Source organism: Nomascus leucogenys, chromosome 19 (assembly GCF_006542625.1).
Source record: "Nomascus leucogenys isolate Asia chromosome 19, Asia_NLE_v1, whole genome shotgun sequence".
NCBI classification, from domain to species: domain Eukaryota; kingdom Metazoa; phylum Chordata; class Mammalia; order Primates; family Hylobatidae; genus Nomascus; species Nomascus leucogenys.
Window position 1 is genome coordinate 50,247,395 of NC_044399.1, and position 23,457 is coordinate 50,270,851.

At 38.3% G+C, this 23,457-nt stretch overlaps 2 protein-coding genes across 11 annotated transcripts in view; one reads left to right on the top strand and one right to left on the bottom strand.

The window, feature by feature from the left end:
• Positions 1 to 18,009, top strand: part of FEZ2 (fasciculation and elongation protein zeta 2) — a 47,168-nt gene extending 29,159 nt beyond the window's left edge. Inside the window, exons 6-10 of one of the 5 annotated variants that reach the window (XR_004027096.1) lie at positions 9,366 to 9,446; positions 11,721 to 11,796; positions 14,525 to 14,590; positions 16,001 to 16,093; positions 17,093 to 18,009. Coding sequence is in view for 3 of the 5 variants with exons in the window: in XM_030800645.1 (XP_030656505.1) it covers positions 9,366 to 9,446; positions 11,721 to 11,796; positions 14,525 to 14,590; positions 17,093 to 17,109 (240 nt within the window). In the remaining 2 variants the exon portion in view is untranslated. Of the gene's footprint in view, positions 1 to 9,365; positions 9,496 to 11,720; positions 11,797 to 14,524; positions 14,591 to 15,746; positions 15,776 to 16,000; positions 16,094 to 17,092 lie in introns of all 5 variants that reach the window. The other 4 variants (XM_030800647.1, XR_004027097.1, XM_030800645.1 and 1 more) reach the window with 4 other exon arrangements.
• Positions 18,010 to 19,135: 1,126 nt separating this feature from the next.
• Positions 19,136 to 23,457, bottom strand: part of CRIM1 (cysteine rich transmembrane BMP regulator 1) — a 197,146-nt gene continuing 192,824 nt past the window's right edge. For 5 of the 6 annotated variants that reach the window (XM_030800644.1, XM_030800643.1, XM_030800640.1 and 2 more), the window contains 2 exons: positions 23,054 to 23,241; positions 19,139 to 21,723 (listed from right to left, as the gene is read on the bottom strand). In XM_030800644.1, the coding sequence (XP_030656504.1) occupies positions 21,547 to 21,723; positions 23,054 to 23,241 (365 nt within the window). In that variant the 3' untranslated portion in view covers positions 19,139 to 21,546. Of the gene's footprint in view, positions 21,724 to 23,053; positions 23,242 to 23,457 lie in introns of all 6 variants that reach the window. The other variant, XM_030800639.1, reaches the window with a different exon arrangement.

Below are 23,457 nucleotides of genomic sequence, written 5' to 3' on the forward strand. Positions count from 1 at the left end.
GAAATAGATGAAAAGCATTCCTTGATTGCTTTTTCAAACCTTTTTTCTGACATTGAGCTTTGATACTGAGATTTTTAGATGATTTCCTGGCCAGTTAGAAATCTGTACCAGTTGGTGTCAGGTGAGGCTGAGAAACAAGTTTGGTAGCAGGAATAGTGTAAATTTCCTGGGCCCTTTGTTATCTTGCTGTTCCCTGTCTTGGATGTTGCTTTCTGTGAAGTTGGTTGAACTGGTGAATATGCTGTGTGTAGAATAAGCTGATATATTTAGGATACCAGAGAAGAACTAACAAACTATAGCGCTGTATCTGATTCTTGTTCACTTTTATGTAGCATAGTGTTCTCTAGCTCTTTTCTTTTTTTTTTTTTTTTTTTTGAGATGGAGTCTCGCTCTGTCGCCCAGGTTGGAGTGCAGTGGCGCAATCTCGGCTCACTGCAAGCTCCACCTCTCGGGTTCACGCCATTCTCCTGCCTCAGCCTTTCCGAGTAGCTGGGACTACAGGCGCCCGCCACCACGCTCGGCTAATTTTTTGTATTTTTAATAGAGACGGGGTTTCACCGTAGTCTCGATCTCCTGACCTCGTGATCCGCCCACCTCGGCCTCCCAAAGTGCTGGGATTATAAGCGTGAGCCACTGCGCCCGGCCGCTCTTTTCTTTTTATTGTTCAGAAAGACCGAATTATTTAAATGTTAACTTGTTTTCTGTTTAAGCTTTTTTGCTGATTCTATGCTTAGTCATAGATAGTAATGTCTCTTCTTTATGTTGTTTTCAGTCCTATCAGCTAGGAACTATAATCGGGGATTTATTCTTTCTCAGCTGCAATTTTATTTATATTAGAAGAACTTGAAATGCTGTTTTTGCTGTTCTGGAGAAAAGTAGAAAGGTGTGGTTATTTCTCTTTGGGAGTTGTGTCTAAAATATTATTCTAGCCTTTTTATTTTCAGGAATTATAGCCAATACTTTTTTGAATATTGATATTTGCTGAGCACTTTGTTACGTACTTGCATAGATTATTCCATGTAACCTTCACAACAACTCTATAAAGAAGGTATTGTTATTATTTCCATTTCATAAACGAGTAAACAAAAGCTTAACAGGGACCTTAGCTCACAGAACCAGCATGCGCTGGAATGAGGATGTGGAGTTATTTAGAGGTGGATGGAAGGATCCTTGGCTTGAATTTTCCTTTTCTGAGCTTTGCAAGGATGTTGTAAATGGGCCTTGGGGATCTTGGCCCATTTCTTTGTCTTTCAGATTTTGGTGAATTTTTATAAATCTATATCCTATATACATAGGATACATTGTTGCTACTGGTTTTGTCTGAGAAAAGTTTCCAGATAAGGACTGATTTTGAGACTTTCAGTACATACTTACGCCAGGGAAGGAAACAACCACGAGGCAGTGGTGAGTATTCTCAGCGTAAATACTGGTGATGAAGCTGTGTATTGAATACCCTCTTCCTCCGTCCTTGCCACATTACTTTGGCATTTGTCAGTAGTGAGGGCAACAATGAAGTAAATACTGTAATGCTTAATCATTTTCCTGCTCACAAATAGGCTCCTATCAAAAATTCCATTCTGAGAGGGGGCATTTTATAGCACTATTAACTCCTTCCTAAAGATGTAGTGGGAAATGGATGAATCAATTACAAAATAACTTCAGACTCAGAATTTTCACCAGCTCTTCACTTTGAATTTGAACACTTGGATTCTTTATTTCAAACTTGGAAATGGTAGATTAAATGAGGGAGGACTGGGTTTTCTGATATACTGCATTATTGCAGTTATTTAAATTAAACTGTAACAAATTGTTTTTTCTTTTAAAAATTATTTACTTATTTATTTATTAACAAATCTTTAATATCCTTCATTTCATTCAGCATTCATAACCCTGAGACTTAATTCTGTTGGTGCTTTGATATGTCTGTGGTACTTTAACCTTGAGAAATGTTAACAAAGAAATGCTTCCCTCCGTTCCCCCTCCCACTCTGTCTCCCTCCTCCCCTACCCCTTCTGTCTCTCCCTCTCCTTGTCCTCCTACTTATAAAATTTAAGCATAGAGAAAATCTTCCCTCTGGCCCAGTTAAGCACCATAAGCACCTAATAATACCGCATCTGCTCTCAAGGTTGTAAATGTAGTGTTTCTAAATGAGGTGACGTTTACTAAAAAGTATATTTAACCTGCCTCTGAGGTTTTATCTTTTTAAAATTCATTTTGCCTTCCAAAAGTGTGTATTATTTTTTGGAATTCACAGGGCAGCTATAAAACAGAATGCACAGTATGCTCTACACAGCTCGTTTCCTGTTTCTTCCTGGTCTCACTGCCCTGGTCTCTATTTTCCTTTATCCTTCTAGTTCACTGATCTTCTACTTGCTACTCTTTGATTATCCTAGCTAGGGGTTTGAGATTTCTTTCTTTTTTTTTTTTTTTTGAGACAGAGTCTCGCTCTGTTGCCCAGGCTGGAGTGCAATGGTGTGATCTTGGCTCACTGCAACCTCCGCCTCCCGGGTTCAAGTGATTCTCCTGCCTGAACCTCTTGAGTAGCTGGGATTACGGACACCTGCCACCACGTCCGGCTAATTTTTGTACTTTTAAGGAGAGATGAGGTTTCACCAGGTTGGCCAGGCTGGTCTCGAACTCTTGATGTCAGGTGATCCACCCACCTCGGACTCCCAAAGTGCTGGGATTACAGGCGTGAGCCTCTGTGCCTGGCCAGGGTTTGAGATTTCTTAGTCACTCCATTGTTTTATGTTTTACAAACTGCACCAACAAGATTATTTCATTAATCTCATCTTACTTTCCTAGACTAGATTCTTCAGTGGACTTTTCCAGAACTCCATTGTTCACTCTTCTGAAAAATAACTTGATGTTCTGTCGTGTCATCTTTATTCTGTTCATACTGAACTTATTTTGGGCCTTTTTTTTTTCTTTCTCCCCTGCAAGAAGTCAAGACACCTCATGATATGGTGAAAAGATCACAGGCTCTAAGGCTCTTGGGTTCTGGTGTTAGGAGTGTCACAACCTCAGCTTATGAGACGTTTAAAAATGCCTGCTATGGCCCAGGCACTATGCAAGCTGCGGGGATGGAGAGATGCCTAAGACCTGTCTCTCCCTTCAGAATGTAGTCATTTCCTCATAAGAAAATGAAGCCACTGGACTCTGAATGTATCATCTGGCTGTGCAGTTCTGCCATCTGGAGCATTCATTTTAGTCCTATAGAGAGAGAGAGAGAGAGAGAGAGAGTGTGTGTGTGCGCACACACGCACGTGCGTGTATCTGTGCATATGTGTGTGTTTTTAATTTGCTTTCTTAATAATGGATCTTTTTGATTGAATTAATTCATAGCCTCATAGGATTTACAAATAAGAAGACATTTAAAGTTAATATGATTTAATCCTCTGTTTTACAGGTGAGGAAACAGGCCTTAGCAGTAAAGTGACTGCCCTCCTGTCACACAATTAGTGGCAAACTGGGAAAGAACCCAGATCTTCGATTTCTAATTCAGCACTTTTCTGTCCAAGTTGACTGTTTAAAAATTTTCTGATTCTAAGACTTTTGCCTTAGATATTATTCCTGATTTCATACAGAAATCTGGAAGTGTCCCACTGGTATTGGTAATGATCGCTGTAGCATTTTGCAGGTTAAGTCACTGTGACTATCAGTCAGATGCCTCCTACATACTGAAGTCTGGTTTTTGCTTTTTGGAGCATATGAAAGAAGTATCTGACTTTTTTTTTCTGTCCTTAGGGATTTTGAGAACTTGAGTTGAATTTATGAAAAATTAACGTAACCAGAATTTTCATTTTTCTTTCTTTATTGTTTCTCTTTAGATCTTGTGCCCTCTACCTCCCCATTAAAAATACCTTGATTACTTTTCTTTTTTTTTTTTTTTTTTTTGAGACAGAGTCTCGCTCTGTCGCCCAGGCTGGAGTGCAGTGGTGCTATCTCGGCTCACTGCAAGCTCCGCCTCCCGGGTTCACACCATTCTCCTGCCTCATCCTCCTGAGTAGCTGGGGCTACAGACGCCTGCCACCGCGTCTGGCTAATTTTTTGTATTTTTAGTAGAGACGGTGTTTCATTGTGTCAGCCAGGATGGTCTTGATCTCCTGAACTTTTCTTATATTATTAGGCAAACATTAATTGATCCACAGTTGTGTCCCCGGCATGGGTGTTAAGGTTGTAGAATCAATTTCAGTTTTCCAGGAATGTGCTGCCCATGGGTTGCAGATTGAGATGATGAACCATCCAATGTGCTTTAGTGCGGTGATTCTCAACCAGGCCAATTTTGCCCCCCACGGGACATGAGTCAATGTCTGAAAACATTTATTGTTGTCACAACTGGGCAGGGTAGGGAAGGATGGGGGTGGTACTGCTGGCATCCTGGTGAACAGAGACCGGAGGTGCTAGTAGAGATCCCACCCCTCTACACTGACCCCTGTGACAAGAATGATCTGACTGGAAATGTCAGTAGTATCAACATGGAGAAACCTAGGTACAGGGTGTGATAATTGCTATATTCAAAACAACTACCATGTTTTTAGTGTTTTCTGAGCCTGGCTTTGTTCTGTGGTCAAGGTGGACATATATTACTATTGCCCCTAGCTAGGTTTAGGGGTCTGGGAAGGCTGAGCTGCACCCGGAGGTCAGGTAGAAGGAGGAGGGAACAGGCACAGACAGCAGAGGGGGTGGTGTGTGCCACCATTTGGAGAGGACAGTTAGGGACATCTGGGGAAATGAAGGCTGCTCATTATGGTGAAAGCTAGAAGGTGAGGGAGCAAGAAACTCAAGAAGAGGCTATGGAAATTGCACAGTGGAAGCTGGAAAATGGCTGGCGTTGTACGACATTCTGAGGCACCTGGTTTTTGTTTAAAGGCTGTAGAGAACCAAAAATGGATTTTAGGTGAGGTAGTTACATGTTTGGGTTTGTCTGTTTTGGAAGAGAACTTAAGTGGTTTCAAGGAGAACTAATTGGAAGGAGGCAACTGGAGATATGTTAATTAGGAGGCTGTTGCAGCCATTTCATGTAAGAATTGAGCCAGGGAAGTGAAAGTAGGGATGGAAATATAAATAGTTGAATTTCAGAGATATTGGTGAGGTTGATTGGTTCGGACACCAAAGAAGGGAGGAGTTAGGGTCAGGTCATTGATTGTTGATGAGGGCAAGCATAGATAAAGCACATGTGCCCCTTCCCCAAAGGGAGGTATGTAAGTCTTGTCAGCAGTACCTGCTTCTAGCTTCAAGCCCAGCAAATGAGGGGATGTCTCTCTTTTCCGTCAACCTATGGTCTGAAAGTTAAGCCAGCCATTGCAACACATTGGCACACAATGAGGGAGAGGACAGGGTTGCTGCAATAAAATCTTATAAAAAGGAGGAGAGAATGGACATATTCCATAGATGCTGTGTTCCATCCCACTGAATGAGAATTGCAAGACTCCTGCACACTAGCTGTGGCGTGAACTCCCGAGTTGGCCAGGTTGGCTGCTTTTGGTTTTGTTCTCTGAGAAGATCTCCCTTGTCCAGTGTTCTTTGTGGCTTATCTAGGATGGGTGTATAAGTCATATTTCAGCTCAGATGTCATCTCCTCAGACAGCTTTTCTCTGACGTCCGAGTAGAAAGTAGGCATCCAGTTTTTAATCGCCTTGTTGGAGCTAAGGATAGGGCATGTGTTAGTTATCTGCAGCATTCAGTTCATTTACGTGTTGTGCTTTTTGTGCCCCCTTATGCTGGAATGTAAGGTCAGGAGGGTGAGAGGGGCCTTGGCTGATGTGTTCACTCTGAATCTCTAATACCTGGAATGGTATCTGGCTCAGGATGTTTTTTGAAAGAAAGAGGAAATGAATGAGAGAGGAGAATAAAATGCTGAAGGAGGAACTGGTTTTTAAATTTTTTTGTTTGTGTATTGGGGGAGAAGAGGACATTGAATTCAGTTGGATATGAGTTTTAGAAATATTGATATTAAATATAGACAGGAACATAGGCTTGTCAGTAGGCCATTAAACATACAATAGGTACAGATGTCCAATTGGCCATTAAACCTGCAGAGTGAAGCTCAGGGAAATTACAGTAAAGATCGCTAACATGTACTGAGCTTTGCCATGTGCCAGTCTCTGTTCTTAGCACTTTACTGATCTTAGTAATGTGGAGCTATCAGTTTATCGAAGCAGAAGCTGACGGTATTGAGTGGTAATGCCCAGAGGGGGTGCATGATAATTAAATAGGGACAGAATCCAGAGGCACAGCAGCATCTGAGACGTGAGTCAAGAAAAGAGGCACAAGATCCTAGGGAACACTGGCGTTTAAGGGATGAGTGAAGAAAGTGGCCCCTCTTTGAAGTAGCAACTAGAGAGCAGGAGGGTTGGGGTGAGGGAAATCTGGGAGAGTGTGGTGTCTCTGAATCCAAGGAAGCAGTTCAGGGAGGAGGGATTCCTGGATGTCTCAGATCTGAAAAGTGGCCGTGGTCTTCCGGATCGAATAAATGATGTTGGGAAGAGCTGTGTCAGGAAACCCTTGGGAAAGGAAATAGGTTGAGGGTTTGAGAATTTCGGGTTGCTGTCAGGAAGGAGCTAGTAGAGAGGGAGAGTTTGGAAATGCAGTGGAGGGAGAACATTGATGCTGCCTGACTTCTGGGGAGGTGGGAGTTGATGGCAACTGAAGCGTTTGATGGGGGGACGTTCTCAGACATAGATTTTAGTGTTTTTTTTTTTTTTTTCCTGTAGAACCTTCTGATTTCCTTGTTCTGTAATTTTCCAACGGATCAAGAGGCGATTGAACTGTACATGCTGCACGTTGCTTCCCTGGTTCATTGCCAGTGAAAGAGCTGGGGACAGTAGGGCCTTGTCGGCTGCAGCCACTGACTAAGCAGCCATCAGCAGCAAGGACAGAGGTTCTGCTGCATTCCTTACTTTACCTTCTTTCACTGGCATCAGCTGTTAGTTTTGTTTTTCCAGGTTACCTTGGCTTCCCATGATTGCATTTTCACTAATTTCCCCTAAGCCTAGAATTCTGGTGGCACAAAAGCCATCTTTCACAAGTAGTCAGGCTATCAGTAGTGAGATGGCTCAGTAATGTCTGCAACCACACATTTAATAAAGAAAACCTAAATTACATCTGCATCTTACAAAATTGAAACTGTATCAACTTTTGTTTTTTCTAGTGACAGGAATTGGCTTTCTGATTGGAAAAATAAAGCTAGTGTTTTTGGAATGTGCTCTCCAAATAGAAAGTGTGTCTTAGTTTCCTGATATGTGGATTCCGAAACTTTTTATCTTGCTTTAGATTTTATGAATTTGTATCTAGCTTAAACATGCCCATAGATAATGGAGCCAGGTAATACAGACTAAGTACTTAAAAACAAGTACTTTTCTGTTTGCCACATTTGAAAGAAAATATATTTTATGAAAATAATTACAAAAAACTGACTTGGTTATTTGAAAATAGTTTCTCATAATTGTTATTATATACTCTGAAGCCTAAGATGTCATCTCATTTGATAATCTGTTTAAAAAATATGAATGAATTATGATAGCATTGGAAAAATTTACAGAAATAGTTTTCTGTAGGTTTTTGTTTTATAACTAGCCTCCTCCATCAAAGCTAATAGTTATGCTTTCAGTGAAGTGAAGAGTAGTCAGCAAAGTATCTTGACTAGACGTTTGATTCTTGCTGAAGCAAAACTGGCTTGCAAATCTGGGAAAGGCTAGGTAGGGAAGATGGATGGTTTAGGAGGAGAGGCATATTTGTACAGTCTCCTGTAAGGTAGTAAAATTTGGAACTCAGATTTTCAGTAACTCCACAGAGTTACGTGACTGATAACAGAAAACAGAAGCACATAGCTCCCTCAGTGATTCAGCCTGTTGGCATTTCTTAGCTTTTTGTTATCAAGACTTCTTTACACTCTTAAAATTTATCGAGGACCCCAAGAAACTTAATATTTGCTATGTTACAAATTAAAAGTGATAAAATTAAAAATATAAATTCTTGAAAAATACCAAAAATAAATTCATTATAAAGAGCATATATTTAGGAACAATAATATTTTACAAAATCATGAAAAAATATCATTGCTGTGCATTTTTGTCAATCTCATTAACATCTGGCTTGATTAAAGACAGCTAGATTCACAAATGTGCTTCTGCATTCAGTCTGTCATTTGGAATATTTCACTGTAATTCATGAGAGAATGAGAGTAAAAAAGACAACTTATGTTTTAGTAGTATTAAGAAGACATTTTTGAACTCCTGAACTCCTGAGAGGATTTCAGGGACCTCTTGGCAGGAGTTGGGTGGGAGGGGGTCCCTGGACTACACTTTGAGAACCACTGGATGAAACTACATGTATTTCTTGATGACATTTCCTTGGTTTCCTTTCTTCTGCCCCTTGGGGCCTGGTAAAATATTCTTTATGTTGACTCCTCAAATGTGTTTACTGATTTAAATTTCCTCTATAAAATTCCAGGGGAAGGAACCATCCAGTGAATCAGGCCTTCACTTCCTTTTCACGATGCCTTTCCCCTTAATTAGTCATGCTGTAAGAATCCATCTCATTCCTTTGACTCAGCCGCCATAGAGGTGCCACCAGACGCCTTTTACTATGCCTGATGACATTGTAGACTGGTTACAAATCAAGATAAGTTGTTTAGGAAAAAAAATACTCCCTTTTCAGTACAAAGAATTCTAGGAAGTCTTGAAGGTTGCTGGGAGAAAGAAACTAGAATTGTTTCCTAGCAACGGAGTGGAAAAGTCTTTGGAGAAGTTTTTGGGGGCCTAGCTGGCACATGGGATCCACTCTGCTCTCCAGGAAGCGTATGCCATCTTCTAGTTCGCATTTCTGCACCAAGGCAGTGGCAGGTGGCCCGAAGAGTGAGTGGGAAGCAATAATCAGCTCTCCAAGTAACAGCATTTTCATTTGCTAAATGTTATGTTAATGTTCTCCAAACTGATGGTAGAATTATACAAACTTAGGCTGAAAATATGCATACTGTTCATATTACGTTTTCAGACTTCTGATAAAATGTAGGTAAATAATATCAAAAAGTATCTTAAAAATTACACAGTAAATTTTGTATAGAACAAATATGTGTACAACTTACAACATTTACATTGGAACAATTTTATTAGCTACATCAGAAAAATGCCTGCATGAATATAGTAGCATAAAAACAGTTGCTTTTGCATTTAACTTGCAAAGAAATGGAAGCAACAGCATTTTAAAAAGAGCATGAGTTTGTGTGCTTTATCTGGATAAGTAGTGGCATTTTCTAACTGCTTGCCTCTCGGGCACATAAGTCATCATGGTACATTCTTACTAATAGACTTTGAACTTCTTTCTCTGTCCTTTTCTTCTGGGCCGTATATTGCCGCCTTTAGCGCTTCAGCATGGAAGGGATCTCAAATGTCATTCAGAATGGCCTCCGCCACACCTTTGGAAATTCAGGTGGAGAGAAACAGGTGCTCGGTTATCCTTATTTTCCTCATTCTCTGCTTTTTCATTTTCTGTGTAAGTGAAGATCCTGAAAGCTGGTAGTTTACTAATTTACTAAGACCATTGCTTAACAAGAGAAATAAAAGTTTATTATAAAAGTTCATTATATTTATAGTCTTGATAATGAACAGAATTTCCCTTTGAGGAAAAAGCATTTTTCAAATTGGACAGTAGATTAAATGCATTCTTAAGACATGTTTTATAGCTCCATTTTTCACTCTTAGTTTTAAACAAATAGACATTAACATTTTAACATAATGTATTGCATGTGTAGAAAATCTGCTTGTGAAAATAACTAAACTAAAATATGTGACTCTAATTCTAAGAAGCAAGATGTCATTTTTGGGGGAAGAAGGCCAGATGTTGGTATGTTTGAGACTAGAGTTCTAGGTCAAAAATATGTATAGAGTATATCTTACCTCCTTTAAATGAAGTTCATGTGTTTTTAAGGTGTATTGCATAGTCAGCCAACTCAGTTTTCTGCCAAACGAGGCATGAGACATTATTTATACAAAATTATACATAGATATGAATATATAATCAAGTATCTAGCAATTTGCTTTTTATTCACATTTTTGTATAATGATTGAAGGAACATCATGAACATGGGAAACATTCACATTAATGGGTATGCTTAAAATTACCTTTCACTATATGAAATTTTCACTTTAAAAAAGAAAACTCTTTAAGTTAGCTCTTCTGTGCAGATTAAGAAGGTGTATAAAATGTAGCTTGTAGGAAGTTTAGCAAAAGAACGCCTAGTTCAAATGCCTGGAGATTTTACTGCAGGTAGTTAAGTGTTTCTCGAGAAGGGAGATCATTCCTATTAAAGAGGGAAGACTCACACTGACATTTGCAGCTCATCAGTGAGCTCCATGAAGGGATGTTTGAATTTTTGTTTTCATTCCAGTGCCTCTCACCTCTCTCAACCTCACAAGAAGGCAAGGAATCTTCCAAACTGTGAGTGGAGCAGGGAGGCCTGAAGATGCATCCAGGTAGCCAGAGAGCGGGCCAGGGCGCAGCCTCATGGTGCCTCTCCAGGTTGCCTGACATGTGCAGAGTGAAGCCAGGAACACATCATTTCTGGCCTTTTGTTGCTGTTCTTTACAAAGAAACATTCGATTATACAAGTGGGCATCACCTGCAGGAAATCTACATCAAAAAGACGGTGGAACACTTAAGTGTCTCAAAGATTGAACTATGCAGTTTTACCACTTTTCTGGACTTAGGGATCCAGTTATTGTAAAGCAGCTTTCTTTATCCTGTTTTTCAGTTATGGGCAGGATAAGATCACTCAATGAGGATTAGCCACAGAGCTGAGATTTAGGGCACGAGGTTAAATAATGGGTGGAGCTAAGAGATTCCAGGTAAAAACCACTGGCTTTCTGTATGAGCATATGTGAAATGCACGGAACTATTTTTTTGGTGGGATGGTAAGAACAGGAAAATCTGGACAATCATTTATGGATTATGCTTTCATGGGATTAGTTATAAGACGTGGCGCTGTTACTTGTGAGCCTTTACAAGTAGTGAACTAGGAAGTTTGTCTCAATTTCAGACATTAATTTTCATTATTCATTTCCCCTTAGGCCATTCTCAACTTTTGCTTTTCTCCTTTAATACCTAAAAACGTTTACAATGACTTACCCAATAATTTAAAATAATAGTAATAATGCATTTCTAAAACGATTTAAGTGTGTCTTTGTTAGCTTCTGAAAGAAGCTAGTGTGTGTTTTTCAAAGTTGTCATGTTATATATGTGGACCATTTGTTCAGCCAGAATAAAAATGGTCTGAAACAGAATTATTTTGCTGTTGGAAATTACTTTATTGTGCAGAACTGTTAAAACTATGTTTTCAGTTTAAATTGCTATTTTTAAAATGTGTTGAAAAATAATGCAAGTAGAATGTGAGATAATACTTCACTTCAAAAATGAACAAATTGAGTAAACCATCCTCAGACTTAGTCCTATGAAATTTTCAATAACTGAAATGCAAAAAGGTGGTTGTTTCTGTTTACACTAGGTTTGTATGAAGCAAATAGAGGTGGGCAAAAAAAAAAAAAATGAGCTCCATCTGAGATAGTAAGATACCTTTATTCCCATACAATACCTGTGTTTTCATTACCAAAGTAGTTTATGTTTTATGTTATGAAATAGACCTTCTAGTGACAGTATCAAATTTTTTGCAGATAAGGTAATTCCGATTTAAGTGACACATTTTTTTTTTTTAAACTTGGCAGTATTTGACTACAGTCATTCCTTATGAGAAAAAAAACGGACCACCATCTGTTGAAGATCTTCAAATATTAACAAAAAGTGAGCAAAGACAAAATGAAACTATTACCTGATTTCCTTTTGCTGATCGGTAAACACCTGACTTTAGTTGGCTGATTTTGTTGTTAGTTTTGTCAATTTAGGATATAAATGATGCATATAATTGTTTATTTTTATAAGAATGAAGCCAAAAATGGCTGTGACATTAAATACAACAGTAACTCTAGTGTTGATTTGTAGTTTTTCTGTTTTTCTTACCTTGAAATATTTATAGTTTTTCTGTTTTACCTACAAATATTTGTAGTTTTTCTGTTTTTCTTACCGTGGAATATTTATAAGCTAAAATTTTGGGAAAAAGCATAACTTGAATCTCCATCATCTCTTACATGTTTAAGAACATATCCATTTATCATAAATGAAATTCTTTATGGATCTTATATATCTATGACTGTCAGTAACTGAATAGGAAAGACTTAGGGTAAACACTTTTTATTTCTTACGAATGTAGAACCCGAGGGAGTAGTTACAGGTAGAACATAAATTGACAGTGATGTTTTAAGAACATGCATTCATTCAGCAAATATTTGGTGAAGGCCTACTCTGTACCAGGCCATGATCTGGGCACTTGGGATACTTTAGTGAACAAAGCAGACAAAGATAATGTACCTTCAATGGGCTTGTCTTAAAAAAAATTGTTAGATTTAAATATACATGATACTGAGTATCTCTTATAGCCGCAAATGAGCCCTGAATTCTGGTTCTCTCCCTGTTATTTTCAGGGATATTCTTGGAAGTTAACTTACTCTCTTTTGCTCACATTGAAAAACTAGGATAAAAAATATTTGTTCTATTTACCTCACAGTAAATAGATTAATATATGTATGATTTTGGCTAAGTTACTATCAGTTAGCCGTTAAAATGGAGGGATTGAATTTGCTGATCTGTTAGGTCTTTGATGGTAAATATTTATGATACTTGCTAATTAGGAGGGAACCAAATGAAAGAGCATCACATGGATGAGTATGGATGATGATATTTATTTTGGAAATTTAAGAGGAATGGGCAAGGAAAACCTGAGTAGAAGCAAGTGTCTTATTTCTTAGCTCCCTGCCTTCTAACTTGGAGCTTTTATTCTTTCCTTTGGTGAATAATTCTTTAAAAAGTTTTATATTTAAATATGGATAAATCAAGTGATGCCAGCCAGTCTGAAATAAAAAATCAAGAGATTAACTGGGTAGCTAGCCCTCTTATTTTCAGGAAGAACTTACGAAGTTATGCGTGTTCAAGATCACACAGGGGGATGGTTAATTACAGAGCTGGGTCTCTTAATTCCCAGGAAATTATACTTTTAATGATGCTGGTTTTTGGTATGTGATTTTATATAGAAGTTAGAAAATATTTTAAACATGATTGGAAGCAGAAATACTGCACATGGTAGCCCTCTAAAGAAGGGAACATAAATAAATATTGCTCACAAGCCAGGAATTACTGGCAGGCCTCAGATCAAGAACAAATACTTCATTGGTCAAACTAAAGTCATCATAATTCCAGCATCGAGATGTCTTTATAGGTTGACACAGTTTGGAATCTTTGGACATATTTGTGTCCAAAGCTCCTTTTCTTTCCAGAAGAAGAGCCCTGTGGAGACAGTCACAGTGTTTATGGATATATAGTCTTCCTCATAAAAGCTATTAGGGGATTCTGGGTGCAATAATAATAATAATCATTTAAATAATATTGTTACAGTTAATACAGAGCATGCACTATGTGCCAGGCACTATGATATGACCTTTCTATCTGAATTAGTAGCTTAGTCCTCATAACAAACCTTTGAGATTAAATCCAATTATTATTCTCATTTCACAGATGAAGAGCTTGGTGCAAAAGTGGTTAAGTAGCTTGCTCAGCTTCACACAATTAGGAAGTGGCAGAGCCAGGGTTTAAACCCAGGAAGGCTGATGTGACAGTTACACTATTTTGCCTTGTCGTATCAGTGGTGAAAAACAGTGAAATATTTTTACCAGGATGCTTTGGAGAAAATTTGAGTTGGGAATCTCTGTTAAAGTATAATATTTGTGAGTTTATCTCAACCTGAATGGTCTAGCTTAAAAAAGAAAAACATTATACTAGGTGGCTGTTTTTTCTATTTTAGTTTTTACTTAGAAGATAAAATTGTCAAATTAGAATGAGGCTAATTCTCCCAGGTTCCTCCGTAGTGCAGAGGCGGCGACAGCCAGGCAGATGCCAGGTGCTGCTTCATGGAAGTTGTTCTTCATTTGGGTCTTTTCTTTGAAAGTTTCCAAGGAGTCTGACAGATATGCTTGTTGGAGGGTATAGCTAACTGTCCATTTCTCTAAGAGCTTCTCTAGTTTGCTTGATCTACAGCACTGAGGTCTTCTTGCTGCACAGAGTTCATTAAGGTGCACATTGCAGTAACCCACTTTCCAGTATTATTACAGAGCGAAGGCTCCTTGTAAATAACCCAATTCCTCTTTTTTGCCTCCACTGTTTGGAAATTTTAAATCAGGAAAGCAACTCTCGGGTAAGTGGGATATTCTTACCTAAAATAAATTCTTGTGGACTTACTCCACTAAAATAAATTATTGGGCCTTTATTGTTGTATCCCCTTATCAGGAAAATCACATATAATTTGTATGAGTCAGTTATATCCTATAATTAAGGAAGAGTAAGGCCACAATGATTGAAATTAAATAATACTTTTGATCTAAATTTTTAATTGTTGTCTTTTTTCCCCTCTTCCATTTTGCAGTTCTTCGTGCCATGAAGGAGGACAGTGAAAAAGTTCCGAGCTTGTTAACTGATTATATTCTGAAAGGTGAGTTTTATAATGGTATAGGTGCGATGGCTGGGAGGTTTGGTTTAGTCAGTAAATATATCACCTTGCTAATACATTAGACAGTAACTTCCCAAAGCACAACTTTCATTAATCTTATTATGCAGGGTGAGGATTAGATACATGACTGACTTCTACCAACATTATATATTATGGTTTTATAAAATTTAAGTTTTATTGAGGTTCTGGGTTGGAAATAATCTCTACAGCTAAACTATAAACATCAAGGGAGGTAGTAGATGAAAATTAGTGAGATGGCGCCTAATCATGTGGGTATCAGATGTTGGCAGGTTGGCACTGGGAAATTTGAGAAGGGTGGTCTCTGTCATCTTGAGGACAGTGGAAAGGAGGACAGATCATTAGTGAGGACGGATGAAGGAAGGAAGAGTCACATCTTTGAATGGTGCCAAAGGGAATACGAAAGGGACTGATGTAAGACACAGGAAGGGAAGCGGGGAAATAAAAAGAATGGACTTGCGTAAACCCAGGACGGTGAAAAAGCAGCCACAAATCTTAGAGGCAAGGTGAGGCTCACACAGGATGGGAATATTGATGAGGCAAAAGAAGAGTGAGAGGTTGAGTTACTTTGCTGAGGAAAGAGCAAAGTTTGGATGATAAAGAAGGGACTGGAGAACTTAGAGGCAAAATTAATACTTTTCAATGAAATATTTTTTTAAAGTAGCAGGTATTCATGGACCAGATTTTGAAAGCATCACAAAGTGCATCTTGTAGTGTTTGACAGTTTTGAGAGCAATCCTCTTCTAGTGACAGTCTTCTTCTCTGGGTTCTCTCTCTTCTCCACTAAAGTTAGCTGAGCACAAGGAAGATGAAGATTTCTGAGACATTAGAAACCTCAGATGGTCTTTTCTTAAACCATAGTGTCATGAAAGGGAAACCTCAGTAGTATACACAGGGTACTCAAAGTGAATCACACGTTTCACTTGTAAGAGTCTTGATGCGGTGAGAGTAAGAAGCACGGGCTAGACACTAGTGGGTTAACACTGGAGTAGAACAGACTGAGTTGACATTTTAAAAAATAAGCTGTTTTTCTGATGGAGGACTTTTTCTCCCTATAAAATTCTGAATTTTTTTTTTTTTTTAATACCTGACATCTTTGTTTGCTTTTGTGTTGTGCTAGCATTGGTATGAAAGCTGGATTGTTCTGAGGTTTGTTCTTCTAGATGTGAAGCAGGAATGAGACGAACATAAAGAACATGTCTTAAATTTTGATTATAGTGGGTTCCTAGGCCTCTATGAGGGCCAGAGATAGAATGAGCTTCTGAAGCATTCTCTAGCTATTTTAGCATTTAACTGCATGGAAGGATGTTATGACCCAAAGAACAGAGTCCTCTGGGGAAAAATGATTTTTAATTCTTTACTCTGAAAACCTAGGACTGTAATTGTGAACCTACCTATACCGCATGCCTTAGGGAAGCAGCACCCATCTAATTCTGCTCCTCATGCTCGGGCCGCTGGCTCCTGTCTGTAAGCCCAGTTCTATCTATACTGTACCTGCTTCTGATGAGCTGTCTGTGTGCATGTGCTGTGGTTTTGTCTTGGCTTTGTATTGTGAGGACTGGGTGGAAAAGAAGCGAGGATTTAAGACTACAGCGGAGACTGTAGTCAGAGAAAACGAAGATGGGAGTGTAATGCAGAGATGTTATTTACCCAAATGTGTGTGGGAAGGTGGTGAAGTGGGGTCATTGAAAATGCTCTTTTCCACCCATCCTGAAAGTTCACAGCTGGTTAACTGTTCCTCTTCCTTGGGGACCAATAAGAGGACACTTTGCCTGGGAGGGGGATATTGCTCAAGGGGAGAATACTCCTTCCCCTTTTTTTGGCTAGTTTGTTGTTGTTTTAACACAGATGAGAGTGTGGCTTGGCTGCCTAAATACACCATCTTAGTTTTAATGCAAATGTCAGAAGTGAAAGAAGGTAGAAAAGTGGTCTCATTTGGCCTGAGAAAGGGAGTAGGGTGGGCAGTGTATGGGCTAATTGAGATTCTCTTTCTCGCACCTGCTTAATGACCCCACTGCAGCCTGCCGCCACTGCTGCCTTGACAGTAGTACCCAAGGCTCATTCTGAAGTAATGTACGTGTGGCTGCTGCCGTGGTAATGCTAGTTAGGAATAAAAATGTGTGCAGAAACTTGCACCCTTCTTTGACTTCCCTAGGGAGTCTGTTTGCTGTGTCACAAGCCTCATGGTATAGGGCAAATGTTAGGGGCTTCTATCTCCAAGTGGCACCCTAAGAGACATGGCCTTTTGGTGTCTCATTTCTGGGAAATTCTAATGTGTGTTGAGAGAACTCATCCTTGTTGGGTACAGCCTCTTAAAACCTTTAAAAAAGTGCTACTATAGATCTTTGCATTAACATTTAGTTCTCATTACTTAATGGTGTTTTTAAATGTACATGTAAAATGTATGTTTTGTGTAAATGTATACAAAATATACATTTGTAGCTAAAAGTTCTCTTTTTCTTCTAGTTCTGTGTCCTACATAGAGCAGCAACTTTATCTGCGGTGGGCTCCAAGCTAGATTTCCTACAGCATTATTCTGAAAGCTGGCTACCATTACCCTTCTTGCTATTGGAAACTCAGCACATTTGAACTTGGGTTTGATTCAGTATTAACAGATCTTGACTACACTAATTCTTTATATTATAGAACCAACGGAAATATGGGCACTATTTTGAATTCTAGAGATGGTTTTTGTTAAATCTACTAATAAACTGTTCTCTTAGTAGATTGAGAGAAGTATTAATTGTGCATGTGCAGTTATATTTCTTATTAACTGACAGTATGCCCATTTGTTTTTATGGCTTTCTTATGTAAACTGCACTGATGAACTAGATTAAAGCCTTGGGAGATTTATACTATAAATTCAGTGATGGCAAGAACCAACACTGTTTTTTGTGAGAATTGTCAGTATAACTATTACCTACCAGTATTGTTCAGAGATACTGAAACAGAATAAACTTGGGCCGTTCTTGAAGGCAAAACCAGAATATGCATTACTTTGGTTTAATACTTAGTGAACGTTGAAACTGTTGGTGATGATGGATTTTGTAGCTTGCTGCTTGTTTCACCATTGGTCAAATTTTAACCATTAAATTGCCATTCACTTTTAGAATCTTGTATTTAACTTTTGATTTTCAAATGTTCTGCTTCACGTATCTGTGAAGAATTGTACTTTAAAAGTTTGTGTCCTCTGAGGTGCTTGAGAAAGTGTACACTGCAGAACTGCCCATTCTCATTACTGTGTCATATTTTATTCATGCCTGTGTGTTTTTCTTAAGTATGAATTCTAGATATAGCCACTTATGGATTCATCAATATCATGAGCACTTTTGCTGGTTCCAATCAAATCAATGGCATTTAATAAATTTTTTAAGAAGTAAAAATACATGTTTGAGAGCCTTATATTTGGGAGTTTTGTGTTGTATTTTTTTTCCCTTACAGTGCTAGATTGTTTCCCTTAATTCCACACAGCCCATCGCTACAATATGTGAGCAGATGAAACCCTGATTCGTCCCAGAATGCTACGAAGGGGAAGAGGAGGACGTTTATTAGAGTATGCTGAACTGCTGTGGAATGACGGAAGTCCTGCTCTTTTTCTGGGGCTGTGAGACATTTCAAAAACAGCCATGCAGCCCCCTCCCATAGACGACATGAATGAAGTAAGAGTCTATATGGGACCTGCTACAGGAGGCTTTCACAATTCCACTTAAACACCGGTGAGCAAAGAAACAGGGCTATACATACTCCTCACTCCACTCAGCAACTGAGACACCATGACTGCAAAGGCAGGGGCCCGGTTTGAAGTTTAATGCCTGCTTGGCATTTCAGCTGTCATCTCTAGGGGTATGAGAAACTCGAGATAGTTGCCTTGTTTTATTAATGTTCTTATGTGGAACTTACTGGCCCTTTCCCCAGATACGTATACTTACACAGTAATATTAATAATTTAAATTAATTTGATGTGAATTTGTAAAAATGATGCCTTGTACTGAAGAAATGTAGCTTTAAAGGGTATATGATAGAGTAGAAAGTCCTTAGGGGATATATTTTTTTAAAGGAGACTCAACATTGTTCTGTTTACAGCTCATTCTTAAATTGATGATTCTAAAATGTATGAAAATATACCTATTTTTTCCTGTCAGCTCAAAGTCTCTTTGCAGTTAGGCTTCCCCTGATTTTGCTTGGTAAAGTCTTTCTTCTTCAGCATTGAACCACTGTAGGGTTTCCCACCACAATCCTCCTGTGCGTAGCAAGTTAATTTTGATACTAGTTATGAGCACGTTTCTGACAGCAGGTAGGTTTCTTGTCTCCCTAAAAACAGCACCGCTGTACTGCGTACTCTGGGAGACACTTTTCTTTTTGCAAGGATACCTTGGGAAAGACCCGCCTAATGACAAAGGCACGGGGACTTCTTGTGACACCAGAGGTTCATTGGACTGATAACCTTAAAGGGACAATTATTTGTCTTTTGGATCCCAGAGATGGAATCTTTTTGCAAGTTACACTGTGTGATTTCAACTCAAAATGTTTATTTCCTGCCAAGAATCAAGTTGCAGATAATTCTCTTACAGCTTTGTTTTTTGAAGAAAACAAAAACAAACTGTAGAACTATGGTGCACTCCAAGTGCCATATATCTATTTTATTCTTCAGGAAATTATATTTGTTTTTCTTTTACAAGAGCACAACAGGAACCAAAGTAAAAGAGTAATAGATACAGCACTCAGGATAAATCATATCTTTAAAATAATAATAAAAAAATTTACACCTTGTCCTATATCCTGTTAGTATTTTCATAATATGGCCATGATTGAAAAAACAAAAAGCAAGCATCTACAATTTTTTTTGATAAAGACTTTTTATGCCAGGAATGGATTAATTACCAACAAAATTTATACTAATCAGGCTGATGCCAATCTATTTTGGTAATGTATCATTAACAAATTTATTTTGGAAAAAGATAAAAATATTGCCCCTTGATAATAAATCTTTTTTTCCTTTGATGCAAACAGCTAGAACACCTTTTTCTTTTTCTTTTTGATATTCTAAGACAAAAAAATGGTTAATCTTCAGATTAATAAATTAGGTCATTATAATAATAAATTAATTTTTTTTAAAGTTCAGCAACCTCTGTCCAAGTATTTACAACAATACTTGAAAGTTCCTTTACAAAACAGAACACATTTTCTTTTCACATTAAGCATACTGGGTATCTGTGTCTTTCACAACAAGCATTTTTAAAAGAAAACTCAATGCACAAATGGGTTAATTAGTATAAAAGTGCTAAGGGCTGTTTGAAAAGTTAACACTATAGTATACAGTCAGTTATATTTGAGGCATACTACAACAAACTTCCAGCTTATTGTGGACAATATTCCAGTAGTTGTTTCAAACCATTGTTTGAAAAAAAAAAAAATCCAGGAGCTGATTAGTGATGCAGATAAGAACTGCCATCAATGTCTCTGGCCAGTGAGCAAATTGAAAACCAACTGAAAGCAAATCCAAATGAGGAAGATTTTAATAAAGGAATACCCTTCTCCATAGCAGGTGCAATGCTGACTGCTCAAGGCGTGCGTGCACACAAACACACACATACATACTCTCACACACACATCTTTCCAATTAAACTGCAGGTAGAATGAGATTTTGTGTTATTCAAAAAATTGGTAAGTGATCAAAAGCACGGATATGGAATGCCTGTTTATCTGCCTTTGTTCTGGTTAAAATCTCATAAAAATACATTCAACAGGAAAACATAAATTGTATGTGTATAAATATATATGTATATATATATTATATACACATGCACACAAATACTTTTGTTTTTTGAAGCATAAGATAGTTACATAAATACTCCTATAATTGCTAAAGTTTAAAGAGGCATCATTTTTTTTGAGCTTCAACAAAGGTGCTTGAATAATATACAATTAAAATGAAGTAGTTTCTATTTTGTAGAATCAGTATATAATAAGGAAAAAGAATCCCCAAACAGTCTTTTTAAAAAAAGTTTCTTCTTAAGCTAGAGCTTCAGCAAAAACTATGAACAACCAACAATATAACAGAACAAAGCAACAACAAACAGTGAAATATAGCCCCTGGAAATGCCTGGTGTTCGTCACCCTCTCCCTCCTTCCTGTCACGTTGTTGTAAGAAAAGCTCCAGTGCTCACATCAAGAAATGACTTAGATCTTGTTCATGTGCTGACTCTGCTAGGAACTGGCTGATTGGCTTGGAAGAAAATAAAAGCAGCAAAAAGTATAACTGTATATATCCTTAATAACCCGCTTTAGAGAAATGTCGCTATCGCATTTCTCTGGCTTCCTCACTGCCTACTGCAGTTGTGACTGTATAGAAAAGAAACTTGTGGCTTTCGACCTGGGATGGCTGTCAAAAGGTTCTGATGTGCTCGTCTGGTAGTTCTAAGGTGGTTATGGCAGCTGGGTCGCAAGGCCTTGTTTGTTTCCTGCTCATTCAGGCCTGAGCTTTGCAGCAACCAGTGCAGTCTTCAGAGCATAGGAAAAAAATATCCTCTGGGCCACTGAACTGCTTTTATGTTACCAGGTTTCTCCCCGAGCCAAGCTGACCAATTTTTCTTCCCGACACCACCCTCCCACCCATTTCCCCATCCAAACTCACTGTCCCCACCCCAAATATCTCTACAGCTATCTTACAGGCAAATATATCTTAGCAACTTTAAAAACTTTGGTTCTAAGAAAACACTTGGTCAGTTATCTTGAGGAAAAGTGGGAATGCTTGTTCTGCACATTGCTGTAGACAGAGCCCATCCCAGTAAGGTCTTAGCGCTGTACATCAAGTCACAATCCAATACAATCCACTAAGCAAGTGCACAAATTCTAGTTTACTTTTTAGAGCAGATTTAGTCGTCTTCTGTCTTTTGAAACCTCATCCTAGTTGCCTTTCTTCACACTGTTTGGTAGAAATTGTCTGCCTGTAGATGGTTCTGTTTTTGCATGCTGTAGAAGCCACTGAATCTTGCATCTGGTTCTGCAATTCTTAGCATTCTCTGGGAACTGTCCACCTGGACTCTGGTTCCTTTCTTGCAGTCCACAGATACTAGCTGATTATTTAAGGAAGAAGGCTATTTAATGAGAGGAGGAATAAAACCACAAAAAATTAGTTGCTTTACGTTATCTCAAATGAACAGAAATTTACTACCTAACTCAGGTGAGATAACAGTTTCACAATTCATTGGTAGACTGTATGCAGATTATCACATCTTGTTCTATACTTTTATGAGGGACACTGACAAACTGTAATTTAAGGTGAAATGTCAAGAAACTGTCAAATAGGAAGATAAAGGAACTGAAAAAAAAAAAAAGACTGGTGAAATGATTTCAAATCCTTGAAGTGCAGACCTGTGTTTAAAGGGGGTTGAAGAATGAGTGGAAGGTAGGCAGATTTTAAAAACAAAGCGATGATTTCTAACCACTCAGACTGTAGAACACTATCATAGGCTGGGCCAGCCCGTGTGTTTCTAGTCACTCCATACGTTTTATGAGCGGGTCTGTTTCCTAGCTTTGGACACAGGCAACTGTATCCCGACCCAGCATAGAGCCTGTGCCCAGTGTACATTTGTTCAAAGAAAAATTGGAGGCAGGATAACCGCAGGACAGAATTTTTACATGGAAGGGTTAACCAGATAGTAAATTATATTACATAATTGTTCAGGCTGTTTCCAATTCTTAAGGTTTATGATTAAAATAAACCAACTCAAGGCAAAAGGTAGAATTAGAGTTGGAAGGGATTATGATTTATTTCCCTTAATACAGTTTTTTCTTGTCTTTAAAATAGGCAGATTTAGAGGCCTTTTATATTTGTACTGAAAACAAACATACATCTTTTCTCCCTCAGTGTGAAATCTGCCTCTCCCTACCTTGTCTACTATTACTTTCCACCACCTCTTCATCTTCTGCGACCTTTCCATTTGGTGCTTGCCTTTGATGCATTGACCTGTCCTTTTGCCTTTTGTATACCCTCATGATCTTCCAGCCCTCTCCTGAGTATTATCTCCCTCCCTTTGCGACTTTTTTTCTCTCCCAATTGTAAGTTGACTGATGACTGAGAAATGCCAGGTGATCATGTTTTAATGTCTAATATAAGCAATGATTTAGGAACAAATCCAGAAGTATTTGTTCATTTGAAAACTTCAGAGTACATCCAGAAAACTGGATCCATGTAAGGTCAGGATTCATTAACCAATGGATAATGGATAATTCACCTTGTGATCAGTCCAGCCCTGGGCAAGTACTACATATTTGATTCATACTATAGCCTGGTATGGATTTGAGGCTATGAATAGCAAAGTAAAAATTTCACTGGTTAAGACACAAGGTTTCAAGCAACTTCAGTATGAGTGTTAAGTTTTCCTAGAGTCATCATTTAAGAAACTAACTTTTGCAAGGCAGTACCTTAGTTGGTGTTCGATACCAGCAAAGCAGTGGTATCCACTGTTTCTTCTGATTGATGAATAGGAATGCTATTATAATAGAGAGGCATATAATTATGGGAGCCACAACTGAGGCAATGGAGTCCAGTGAAGAATCTTCACTTGGGTGCAGCCTGTTATCTCTGTAATCTACCTGGAGGTGACCCATGTCTAGGAGAAAAAAAATTACAAGCATTTATTACCTAAACCAGAATTGTTAAGGATTATTTTAACGACATTGCAAATAGAGATCAGCAACTTGGTTTTATTGCTTCTCAGTTTTTTGAGGCTAAAAATGTGATTAAAATCTAATGTTGATCCAAAGAGCTCTTAGTAGAGGGCAGAGTGCTTAGGGATGAATGTTAAAAAAAAAAAAAAAAAATCAGA